Below are 13,850 nucleotides of genomic sequence, written 5' to 3' on the forward strand. Positions count from 1 at the left end.
TCTGTTCTCCTTTTCAAAGATATAGTCTTTCTCTTATATCAAAATAATGAACGCAACTCAACAATATGAGCGGTAGCATTTGTGCTTTCTACGTTCTGTGGGCTTTTACTTAAACCACTCTCAGTCTTTTTTAATGATTCTATGTCTTTTTCGAGTTCTTAGAACTTATTCCTGAAGGTTAATCGTAGTTATAGTCGAAGGTTTATATATAATTTTATGTGCAGAATAAACTTTAGACGATTTAAAGGCTTTTCAGAAAAAATATCTCCAGAATGTGTCAAATTAGTTTCTCCTGAACCACAGCTTCTTTTCGTGTCACAGAAATCCAAGGAAACTAAATAAAAAATTGTCAAAATACTATTTAGCAGATAATTATCAAATTCTCTCTTAATTTCAATAATTCTAAAAATTTCAAATATTAATACACCCAATAATAAAATTACCACTGAAGAAAATTATTCTTTGTTGTTTACTATCAAGTAATAAAATTTAAATGTGACTTAAAGTATTAAACTATTTCGACTATTAATCGGCATTCTTAATACACTTATTAGTTTAATAACAACTATTTCATTAAAAGTTCTTACTGAAATTAAGATAAAATTGATTGTTTGAGAACTACTGATAATTTCAATAATTCAACATAAGCAGCGCTATCTATTTATTCCAGTTACAATCAAAATAAAATTAGTTATAACGTTAATATTTAGAGGCGCTGCGAGCGGCCTACATTCTTCAAACACATAAACATAAAATTCCGTTAATACCAGGAAATCTCAAAAGATGTCTCGTAACAATAACATCAAGATTTTGAATGTAAATTTAATCAGGATAAAAATATTGTAACAAAAAATATTATCTACTTTGATCGAATATAATACATATATCCTAAATAAGTCAAGTACACTTGTACTATTTGTGATACGTTACCCACACTTTTTTTATATGAAACTGTCATTTATCAACATAACCTAACTAATTCTGTATTTTTTGAAAATGTTCTCATCTAAATTATTACAAAAAAATATAATAAATACAAAAACCGTCAATTGCAATTTTCATTTAACGAGTCAAATAAATGAAATACAAAAATTGACAAGACTACGGGTAGTAGATAATAGTGAGATTGGAAAACAAGCGATGGCAGAAGGAAAACCCCCTAGATGTATTCATGTGTATAACAAAACTGGTGTGGGAAAAATAGGTATGATTTACAAACGTTTTTATTTTGTTCTTTCTGATACGTTCAAATTAACAGTTAATTATGTAAGTTAAGAATGTTCTAGTAACCACAAATAAGAATAAATTTTTGCTCAACTTCAAGTTTATAATATTCTTGTAGGAGACCAAGTATTAGTGGCTATTAAAGGTGAAAAGAAAAAAGGAATCTTAGTGGGATTGAAACAAAATCAAAATCCGAAAGTACCAAAATTTGATAGCAACAATCTTGTATTAATTGACGATAATGGCACTCCATTAGGTACTAGAATACATGTACCTATACCAACTATTCTTAGAAGCATTTTAAAAGCGAAGACACACGCTAAAGGTGCTGATTACACAAAATTGTTGGGAATTGCCTCAAAATTTGTTTGACTAGATTTAATTTGTAGCCAATTTTAAGACAATAAAATTTCGTGTTCATTCTTTACTGTCTTCCAAATCTTTTCTATGGCAACTTGTTCTCTAGATTTTACTGCTTAATTTGTAGTATTTCAGGTAGTCTCTAGGTCTTCTTATAGTAGCTTCTTCAGTGGATATGGTAATTACATTTTTTCAATCTGCTGCAAATATACAGTTTGTATCTTTGAAGAGTTTTGATTGGTAGAAAATGAAACACAAACATTTACAGCTCAGTATTTTTATTGAAATATTCAGAATTGTACAAGCAACACAACATAACTATAATAAAAGCACATACCTAACTGTGCAGTGAATTAATCTGACCAGACCACAAAGACTATTAATAGTTATTGTATCACATTAACAGAACTAGTGAAAAGTATACACATATTTACAAATTAGACACAACACCTGAAAGTGTTCAGAGCCATATGTTTAAATAATAATATGTATCAATATAGCTGATATAATAATAAATATTCTTTCAAATAAACAAAATAAAGGTAGATATATTTTTAAAACGCAAAAGTTGATCATTTGAAGATAATAACTGCTTTCTATTTATGTTTAAGTGAACTGAAACACTCAGTTATGTATGCTATAATCAAATAATGACGTCACTGTTTTCATTAATATAGTATTGTGTATTTATTTGCTTATTTTGATGACAAAATCTGACAACGTGATGTCCTACAGACCTAATAACGTTATTAGGTCTGTGGTTATGTCTCACTTGTGAAGCTGAAAAGGAACGTGCACTGAACTGAGTTACGACGTTACAAGTGAGAATAATCTGAGTTGGGATGGGAAACAGCTAATAACTTTTATTGGATCGTTAGAAGAAATATTTCAATATTGTTTATGTTTTATATATAGACATTTGCCTTAATATGAATTTCACTAATTTTGCGAGTATATAGAGTGATACAAAAACATCAAGCAGTCCATAAAAATTCATTATATCTATCCCAATACATATCGTAAAGGAATTTTAATTCTATTCTGAGCCTACCATAGTAACGAATTTTTCCGGTTTATAAATTTATATTAATGAGATGGCAGTGTTAAATTATAAGCTTCCGTAAAACAACTGGTGTTGTTCAAAACTTATTTGCCGCAAATACTTGCGAGTCATGATTAGTTATCGAATTTCTTACTAAGACTGAAGTTCCATTTTTGTATTTCTGGATTATATTTATTATTTTCGAAAAAAATTAATCCGAAGAAAATGAAATCATAAAATGAACACACAAAAACAATCTAGAATACACTTCCTTATATTTATAATATAATTAATAGACTCAGAATAAAAATAGGTTTGGACTTCGCTTACACAGCTTAGTTTTAAAAACGATTAGGATCATAGTAGAGGCCATTCGACTTACAGGTTACTCCGGAATAGCATAGTAAAATATTAATATTATCAATTCATATAAATACAATCACAGTAACAAATGGAATCATTAAAAGATAAATAATCCTGATTTAGTGAGTGGTATTTCATTGGTATATTTTTTAAAAGATATTTTAAGGATATTTTTGATTTTTGAGGCTCTTTACTTTTAAATGTTTTTGCTGTTTAGTCAAGGACATAAATGTCGATTAAAAAATGCCAATCACAATCATGAAATAAAAAAATATTTATAAACATAACAATAATAAATTGTTGAAAATATCGAGATATTTAAATGTAAGAACAGTTTAAATGAGGACAATGGGCCTTAAGGAATGAGTGTAAAATTTCCCCTCTGAGATAGAAGTGTACTTTCTGGATTTGTTTTTCGTGGGAGGAAGTTCATGGGTTGGAATATTTTAATATAAATAGTTATGTTGTTAATATGTTTTAATTTACCTTCGGTCTCTGAAGACGATAACTTTGTTATCAAAACGCGCCAGACAGTGTAATTTGTGAGTGTTGGTGTACTGGTAGTGTAAACAATGTGTTCAGTATGAATATAATCAACAGTTCAAGAAATAGTTCCAGGCAAATATAATGATAACTACTTTTGGATTTTCAAGACGAGAAGTGGAAAATATTTTTTTAAAGGAAGAGAATATTTAAACTAAATTAAAAATTCCTTGGCGTAAAACATTTATTTTGAAAAAATCAAAAATAATCCCTAATTTTGTGTATTAATCAAACCACTTGATAAAAGATATACCAAAACTACATTCCATTCAATAATTATTAAAGATAGACTTACAGTTACATCTATTATTAAAGTTTTATTATTACTATCGCTACACCCAGTCTTACTTCAACTTTATTACCAAATCTCTAATTCAAAGCAATAGCAGTGCAAACCATGAAACAACTTTGTTAATAACGAAATGGATAAAGCTCCCTTAAAAATTCTAATAAACAAAGCAGAAGTCAATGGTATAATTTTTCTCAACTTTTTTATATTCCCACTATTATCACAGCAAGTTCAATTTACAGAAATTATACAGAATGCTCAAGAGAAATTTATTTTTAGGTTATAGAAAAATCCATTCTATTGCTTACAATTTTTTTATTCGATTCTTTTAGTTAAAAAGCAATAGACAGGAATCATTTTTTTTCGCATAGTTCGAAATTCGTTTAATCAAATTTACTTACTTCTTATAAAGTATGGACCCAAGCAAATATATATTATAGTATTTAGAAATTACTCAAGTAAGTACTACAAGTTGAGTTATTTTTACACTATTCGACATTGTAATTTTTTAGGTGTTGGCATATAATGAATGTTCAATTTAGAATAAGTTTGAATTAATAACACTAAAATATGATGTAAGAACTAGTTATTACTTACATTTCTCCCAGAAATAACACCGTTTAAAATGTTATTTCTCATACACAAGAGTAATTACTACATATATATACACTATGGATAGGTATTTAGATTTTTTCATTGACAAATGATATAATAAATATCAAAATTGTAAATTTGATGTGAAATCTAAGTTTTCCTACGACCACTTATAAAAATGATGATTGCACACTCATTTTTACCTAAGAAAGTACACAGGTACTTAAAATAACAAAACATACATGTATTCATATGTTATATATGGTCTCGAACGATAGAGGGAATACGCGAATACAATATGAATCTGGCTGGGTGCCGAAAGGCAAAAGGCTAAATTTAAGAAGACTGAAGAACTAGACAATATGATTTACAAATTCACTTAGTAATTGTTATGATGAACAACTTTACATTCAACTTTTATAACGTCTCAGAAAAAAAGTAAAAAACAAAATCATTAAGAATTATTTAGTTCTTGTTAGGTACCTATCTAATCTATTTAGTATAAAAATTTATTGTTCTATGGGTTTTTTAGTTATAAAATATTTCATAATCATTCTTTCTGTGTTTGTCATCTCTATTATATATTACAAAATAAAAAATATTTTGTAGTATATTTTTCAACATATGTGTTGAAATACTTTTCAACGCATGCGTCATATTGTTTAATTGACTTTCTTATTTAAAAAATACGTTTTTTTGAAGAATTTTTTACGTGGTCGTAGGAAACATATTGTACATAACTCATTAGAGAGTGTATTTCGCATTCGTTACGTTTCAGCACTCGCTGCTTTCAAACATACAATGCAAACAAAAGCTTATTTGTTTAAAAATAAAACAATTCCTTTTGTTCTGGAGAACCATCTTCACGTCCCAATATTAAAAACTGATATTACATCTGCTTTGCTTATCTAAAATTGCTTATAATAGTCTGTTTATAATAAAAAAAATAATGAAACCAAGTAATTTGTTAATGAAAGATTCAGGTTTGGTAGAGAGCATTATAAATTTTTTGTCTTATTTCGAAATTATTCTATTTTGGTTTCTGTACAAAATGGCAGTGTTCGGGAATACAATATATTGTAGTTAAAATGATGTGGGAAAAAGTAATATAACTTGAAATAATCACACACAGTTAAATTTAACTTTTCGTATACTTGGTACCTAAATTCATTATCATTTTGTTTTATTACTTTTTCCATATCTCTATAATATTGACAACGTATTGAAATAAAATATTTTTTGTTCAAAATATTTGTCGTTTGAGAATGTTGAAATAGTTTTTTCAGTAATATGACAAATTATTTTCTATGCAGACTAAATGATTCGAAACCTTATCCTAAAATTTTGCTCAAGAAGCAAATGCAGTACTGCACTATAAGCCAGAAGTAATAAGTTTTTGCCTAAAATCAATTAAAAATATACCTTAAAAAAAGTTTTTCAGTCTTGATTTGATAATTGTTCGACAAACTAATACTAGTCATTTTTTGGTCATCTTTAATGTCTTTTGAAATAGACTGTTTACATTTCTCAACAGTTTTCAGTTACAAAATATTCACCCTATGTTTGCATATTCAGTTTTGTTAAAAGTTCGCTTGCAGGCCATTCTCCTAATCGATTAGTTGGTTAACTAACTCCATTTATATGACTTGACTTAGACAAAAGGGATAACACTGACTAGAAGTATTTCTAAAAAAAATTGCTTCAATATCTATTATAAATATATAAAAAAACGCTTTAATCTGTTTCATATTCCACAAAAATTTTTATTACAGTGCGCTGCCATAAATTGATAACAACCAAGTTTATTGGAACAATATTTTATGTATTTTATTTAAAAATACCCTTCCAAACCTAAACCTATCTATCACTTTTTTAAGTAATTAAATTTTTTGAATTGTAACATAATTATAGTACAAAATGATACAAATTGTCAATTCTTCATATACCTTAAGAACTTTTTTATTACTTAGGTCCTAAATGTTTTAAACAATACAAGTAGCATAAGAAAAAGTTAAGTCACGGGAAAAAAAGTTTTCTATTATGAAGTTCGTAGTTTTTAATTATATTAAAATTTTTATTCATCTATCAAACGAAGTGATGCTCTGATGGCCACGTGCCGGAGAACATCAGGCCTCAGTTTCCATTTCTGATATTTTTTTTATTTTATACATAAAAATATTGACGTGACATACTTTTTCTTATCTAATATTCAAATAGACAAAGTAAATATATATATTATTACTAAAATTATGAAAACCCTTGCATGCAAAACTAATTCTATTAAAACTAAGTTGATCCTAATTAATGTGATTTGAAAAACAAATAGTAGCCGATCCATAAAATTTGAAGAGATTGAAAAAACAACAAACTGTAGGATCTTTAGCATTGAAATAAATATCATTTTTTCATATTTTTTGTTTGACGAATTTAAACATCTTGCAGAATAATCAACTTTTGGTACAACTGCTTAAAAGTAGATCGAGTTCACAAACTTTAAAGTGAATAGTTTAATACTTACATATTTAATGTTTTTAACAAAAGTTTTATACGTACCTAATCAATTTCAAATGTGGTTTCTATTATACATAAATAATTTCGATGGATTTACGTCTAAAATTGTGGCTAATACGTCCTGAAAGTGAATGACTTTATGTTGATTTAGCAAAATTTGTCCAAACTTATATGTAAATATAACATCACTCAATAAAATCGTGTGACTGACACACAGAGGGCGCTGCCATTGTTAAATCCATATGACGTTTATGAAGTACTTTGAAGAGACTAGGTTTGAAATTTCATGACATTTTTATTAGTCATAAACAAGTGATAGTGAAGCTACTTTTATTATCTTCAAAACAATGGATTCAAAACATTTTCGTTAATTTGTCATTGCTTCTTGATGAAACATAAGTATAAGCTCAGCAATGGCTTCAAAAGTCTTATCCGGACTTTGCTCCATCGAAAAGAATTAATTGTTGTTGGTTTGCAGAATATAAACGTGGTTGTACAGACACTGATGATGGTGAACGTTCTGAGCGTACAATTGAGGTGGTTACTTCAGAAAACATAAAAAGGTCCACAAATTAGTTGTGGTTGAGGTCGTAAAGATATCAGAAGGCAGTATATTTACAAATATACATGAATATTTGATCATGAGAAAGCTTTTTTTAAAGTGTCACAAAATATTAAATAAAATTGGAGATTAGGAATTTGTTTTATTTTACTAATGAAATTTTTGTTAGTGGCAGCCTTGATACAATGGCAAGAGACTTGCAATATTCTGATTTTGCAAGAAATTGAATGTAATTTATCTTGAACCATGCCAAATGGCCTTTAGCCAGTCAAAATACCCATGCACACATCACCAGATGATTCACAAAACAATTTACAATTGCCTCAAATAGAAAAAACGTAATAGAATCGTTATTTGTAGCAGTTCTTATTGTTCATATGAATGTAGAATGAACTGATTACATTTATTACATTGCTTTGCATTAGCATTTGGAACGGCCGTACATTGGCCCCTCTTTTTCGCCGCGTCCCGATCAAATCTCTTTATTTTAGCAAAAGTTTTCTTACTGTTGACGGAACTGTATTAGTTTAGATTGTATTACTACATTATTGATAGTAATTGTTGGACATTGGTTCTTTCTTGAACTGATTTTAATTTGAGTAGACTCTTGTTACATCTTCTAAGAGGTTAAGACTGTATAAAATAACTGTATCATCCACAAATGTTCCTGTTATAGTATTTTCTGTCATAGGGAGATCTGATGTAAATAATAAACAAAATATTTTCCCCAGAGCGCTGCTCTGTGGTAGTCCAGAGTTGAGACTTCTCCATTGATTATGGTTCTGAATTATGTGAGTAAATAACACTTGAATAATTTGAAGTAAGATGGAAAGTAATGTAACCTTTTAAGGCTTGACTTATACACTGATGGATGGAAAAAATCGAGAGAATAGAATTAATATTAACTCTATGATCGAGAGGCAAAATTAAATCTTGAGCCTGCAACTTGTTTTGTCTACCTCCTCAATTGCTTTGATTTGTGCAAGCAATCAAAGATAAAAACCAGGTATTTTTTCAAAAAGCGTGAAATTTTAATTTGATAAAAGTTTGTGAACTTTCTTAACTTAATTAAGCATTCAATACACTCCCATTTCACATTTCATAAGTTTTGTTTATGAAATTTTGAAACATTTATTCTTGTTAATTCAAAGTTAAAAAAATGTGTTCAGACAATATTAATTCTGGTTGCTTATATTCAATTGTTTTTGGTACAAAAAATGTTTATTTTTTCCCCAAAGATACTTAAGAAAATCTACATTACCTACATTGATTCTTACACAAAGAGGATTCGAAAAATTTGTATGTTAATATGCATTTTTAATAAATGCAACATTTAATCAAATTATTAGAAATAGGAAGCCAGCTTCCTCATTTGTAAATTGGTATAAGTGCGTCAATTTTATAAATATGTAACTATCTCTCTGCAAACTGTTATTTGGCACATTAAAAAAGGAATCTTTTTTGAGAAAGTCTAAATTTTTTTATAATTTTAAAAAATCTATTCACTAAACTGGATATCTCATTTTTTTAAGTGAAATTAACACACTTATACTTTGCTATACAGGATGTCCTAAACTATTCATAAAGTGTTTCAACATATTTTTTTTAATAAATTTTGCATATTGATAGTATGTCACCCAAAAAACACTTAATTTAACATATTTTCAAATATATATTTCAAGGTTATAATTCTTGTCAGAATTCTTTTCTAAATTGTCCAAGACTAAGAGGTATTTAAGCAGCTGATGATTAACCTTAAATTACAAGGAAACACTAAACCAAAACAATCAACACACTCAATGGTAAAAGTAATACAAAGTGGAAAAGAGATTTTTTTAATGGTATGTAAAACAGTTTAATGAAATATAAATTAATTAGTAGAAATTCTACCATCGAATTATTGTAGCGATTCTTCTTTTTTAACCGGCACTTCTCAACCAATCTCAATCGACTGCCAATGTGTGTGTCTCCAACCTCCAACGTCGAATCCCTAGCTGGATCAAGTCCACCGCAACGTCCTCTAACCAACGCGGTCTTCCTCTAGGAGCTCCAAAATCTACGCGGGTATCGAGCACCTGAGACGCGAGACCCCGAATTAACGTCACTAAATCTGGCTCGCCATACATCTGTCTCATCTCAGAATTTCTCCGCTCATCTGTCGTCGCATCCGTATGGACAAATTATTGTCTTGTAAATTGTGAGCTTTGACCTTCATGAGAGCCCTATAATCTTGAGCGCTCTCTGGACTGCCCAGAAGCATCTGTTCTCCGCAGCAACTCTTGCCTTGATCTCCGTTGTCACGTTATTATCTTCAGTTTTCATTGTTATCGTTTATAATATTCATATCGGGTTTTTATACGTAAATATTTCATAAAAAGTTTATTGACAATGAATTCAAATAGAATAGTGGTATGTGCCATTATTGTAGAGTAATTATTATTTTAATTAATAAATGATAGTATTAGTATTAAACGAGTGTGTATGATAATATTTTAATTAGTTAATTGATTTCCGAAACATAATTTAATTAATAATAAGAAATAAGACAATGTGTTACTTTTGATGGCTCGTTACCACATATCTGTGATTGATATCAATTACCATTGTGCTAATTTGAATTATCTATGTATATTGAAGATTTAGATCTTATTAAAGGATTACTGTATAAGAAGATCTACTATAAATCTTCCCCATTTTTTTCTAATGATTTCATGATTCTAAATATTAAATTAACATTAGAATTAGTTAGGGTAGGTATTATTCTCCCTTGCTAGGCCCTAATATCTTTCTTATTTCATGTTTTTTTATGATAATGATAAATTAATTGAGGTTAAAATTTGTATTACTAAAAGTTAATTGTTAAAAAAATTATGTGTTCCATTGTAATAATAAACAAACTATCTTTAAAATAAGTTAACAAAGAATACATTTAATATAAGAAATTCAAGAGGTAATGGAAAACAACAGTATTATCTGGAAATATGATAGATAAAAAGTTTACGGAACCATACATCATACCACTTGATCATTAGAATTTAGCAGTATCAATACTTTTCTATCTTCTCAAAATATAATAGATAAAATAAAAAATTTTTGACTTTATATTTAACCATCTAACATTATTCTAATGTACAAGATTACTTTTAATGAAAATTAAAAAAACATTTGATTTTTTATAAATTCAATGCCGTCACCATCATAAGTATTTAATATTTCGTTTAAAAATAAAAATAAATGGACATATTTCTATATTTAGTATAAATATTTGAGTGACATATTTAAATCGAATAACCTAACAACTATGTTTATAATATATAGACAACCTGTATATAATACATATAGACACATGGCTGAATTTCCAATAGTATTTTTTTCTCCACTGATAATTAGGTAGGTAATATATTTGAGATAAACAATTTTAAAAATTAATTCACACTTATTTTGTCAATTATGCTTAGAGAAAAAAACATGCTAATGTTTTACATATGTATAACTTTGTAACCTACATGTATTTTTTAAGAGACGAAACCGAACTGGTTTTGCTGGAATTTTAAATCCTTCCTAAATCGTTCTGTATATCAAACACACGCATTTGTCATATTTCAAAAAATAAAAATACCCAGAAAAATATTTTCGTATATGTACGTTAAGTTTTCATGAAAGCTAATCATATTCATAACAATTAAACGTATCGGTGAATAATTCATCCGATATATTGACAAGATTTAATATCTTGCGACAAAAAATTGTTATTTGCTACAACTCTCAACGATGTATAAAAATATGATTTCATTTACATATACATACATATTAAATTTTATTCAATCATCAAATTCTAAGAAATATAACAAAATGTGCGGCTCTCCTCGTTCTAACTGTTCCTATCTTCACCTAAAAATATCATCAGTTGTTTACCAGCAACATGCATATTTCACTATCGACTACGAGAGAAATTAACGATTGCCATTCCTTTCAACTTTACCTAAATCAAACACCTGTAATCAAGTTTACCATCATTAATCACGTGGTTTCTAATAATAACAGACAGTAGATATCAGTAATACTGGTCTGTTCATAATTGAGATAAATATTGACGATACAAACATGTAAGTCCCTGTCTACCAGAAGGTGTAGGGCTGATTCTCTTCTATATTTTCGTGATTTTTTCTCCTTCTATCCCTACGTTCCTCTGTTTATTTCCTTCCCCTAAGTATAACCCTCAGACTTCTCTTATTTAGTTTTCTTTCCCTTATCGTGGTATACCATTCGGTAGTTGCAAGTCATCTGCATAGGCACATTCTTCTCTACTTAACCTATAATATCCCATTTAATCATAACAACCAAAACTATCAAGAACAACAGAGGACTCAGTAACCCTTCCTGAGTCATTTATTGAAAAACTTCGGGATTCTGAGTTGTTTGTGTGTACAACAGCCTTCTAAGTACATTTCTCTGTTTCAGGCTATCAGAACCTGTTTTGTTCTTTATCGAAAGCTTTTTCTATGTTTAGGAATGCAATGTGTACTTCTTTTGTTCTGTCTTTCCGTATTAATTGTTTAATTGTGAATGCATAATCTTGAACACTATATCAGCATATCAGCAATGTATCTATAATTGGCGCAAAGCTTGGTGTATTCTTTTTCATGTGTCAAAATCAGAACTCCTATCTTCCAATCGTATGGGACTATGGCCTATAGAAATATAAAATATCATCTTAAGCGCTGAATAATTGGATATTGTTAACAATTTTCATCGATTTTATCATGAAACCAATCTAAAACACACGTCATATCAGGTTTGAAGTTGGGCGAGTAAACTTCGCTAAAATACCAGCTCACTCATCAGATTTGAAAATAATGTGTAATTTGCATATTTTATATTAAAGGCAGAGGAAACGCCATGTAAGTAATAGTAAATAGTAAGTAAGTGGTAACTTGTTATTCTCCTCATTTACCATTCTCACCACACGAAACTTTAAAATCATGGTGATTCAATCAGAATGGTATAAAGAGGCATAGAGACTTTTATTGGTATACCGATGATCAACAATTGAACAAGCTTCAATATCTATCTATCCCTCCCTTTAATATTAAATTACTGTTGATATTTAGATTAAACTGATTTTTGCTACATTAGAGGTGACAGTTTGAATTCAAAGTGTAACTTTATGAGTGTATCTGGTATTTTGAAATAAATTCTCAATATAAATATTTTAAATTTTGACGTTAATTCAAAGTTTGGCTTATTGTAAGTATAACTCAAATAATTTCGGTATCATTATTTATATTTTCCATTAAAATTAATTCCTTTAGAATATATATAACTTGGCCTTATGTGCCCTTATATATCTTAAATAGGATATAAGCATAGATGCCTATATCCTATTTCTTAGATGGGAATAGGATCAAAATATATTTGATTTGCTATCTATACGAGCTTTAAGCCAATTCCAATTTTTTTCTCATCTAAAGAAAAATGGAATTTTAACTTTTTTGACAGCTTAAAGCCTTAAAGAACTTAAAAAATTATATTTTTTGTAGGTTCTTTATCTGCATTCCGAATATGCCAAGTCTGGTATGGTCTCTACAACAAATTATAAATAAATTTAAATACATAAAGACATTTTCTATTAATCTTTTCTCACGTATTGTGTACATTTTTTTGTTAGGTTTTTTATATATAATGCATGTATACCTTATCTTTCTTGGAATTCTAATTATTGACATATTTGTGAAGGATAGTAAACATTGATATACAGGATTATAACAATCATCATTCCTAGAAATAACACACCTAAGCAATCGTTTTGTCTCAATGCCAAACATCATTTAGCTACCTTAAAATTATTCTCACCATGCTTCTTTTTTGTGTATTCACCAAGCTTTTTAAACATTAATCTACAATCATACCTGACATGCAAATGGAAAAAAAGAGGAAATTATATGACAATTTCTTATCATATCCAAATAAAACAACACTCCAAATATTTTTTTAGTCAATCTGACTTCCCGTACTAAATTTTATAGAAAATTAAAGTTTAAAACTGCACATTGAATTTATGAACTAAGAAATTAATGTTTAGACAAACAATATATTTCAAAAAAGTAACAGCGTAAATTTTTAAATTGCACTTTATATTTAGTTTAATATACAAAGTATATTAGTTTGCATATCACTGAAAATAAACTAGTTGCTTCATTATTTGTTATATTTTTAATCATTCAGATTTAATTACTGCTTGCATTGAAGTACCATTTACTTTGTTTCATGCAAGTGTACTGTAGATTTTATTTTCCTAATGCGGTCCTTTTATGCGAAATCGAAATTTGAGTGTGTAAGTTTTAATTATCTGTTCAATTATT

General features: G+C 28.3%; 1 protein-coding gene across 1 annotated transcript; it reads left to right on the top strand.

The window, feature by feature from the left end:
- The first annotated feature begins 920 nt into the window (after positions 1-920).
- LOC130440506 (39S ribosomal protein L14, mitochondrial) lies at positions 921-5,832 on the top strand. The gene is made up of 2 exons (XM_056773694.1): positions 921-1,204; positions 1,343-5,832. Exons 1-2 carry the CDS (start codon positions 997-999, stop codon positions 1,594-1,596), a joined length of 462 nt encoding a protein of 153 aa, XP_056629672.1. The 5' UTR covers positions 921-996; the 3' UTR covers positions 1,597-5,832.
- The last annotated feature ends 8,018 nt before the right edge of the window (positions 5,833-13,850 follow it).

This window comes from Diorhabda sublineata, chromosome 2 (assembly GCF_026230105.1).
Source record: "Diorhabda sublineata isolate icDioSubl1.1 chromosome 2, icDioSubl1.1, whole genome shotgun sequence".
Lineage (NCBI taxonomy): Eukaryota > Metazoa > Arthropoda > Insecta > Coleoptera > Chrysomelidae > Diorhabda > Diorhabda sublineata.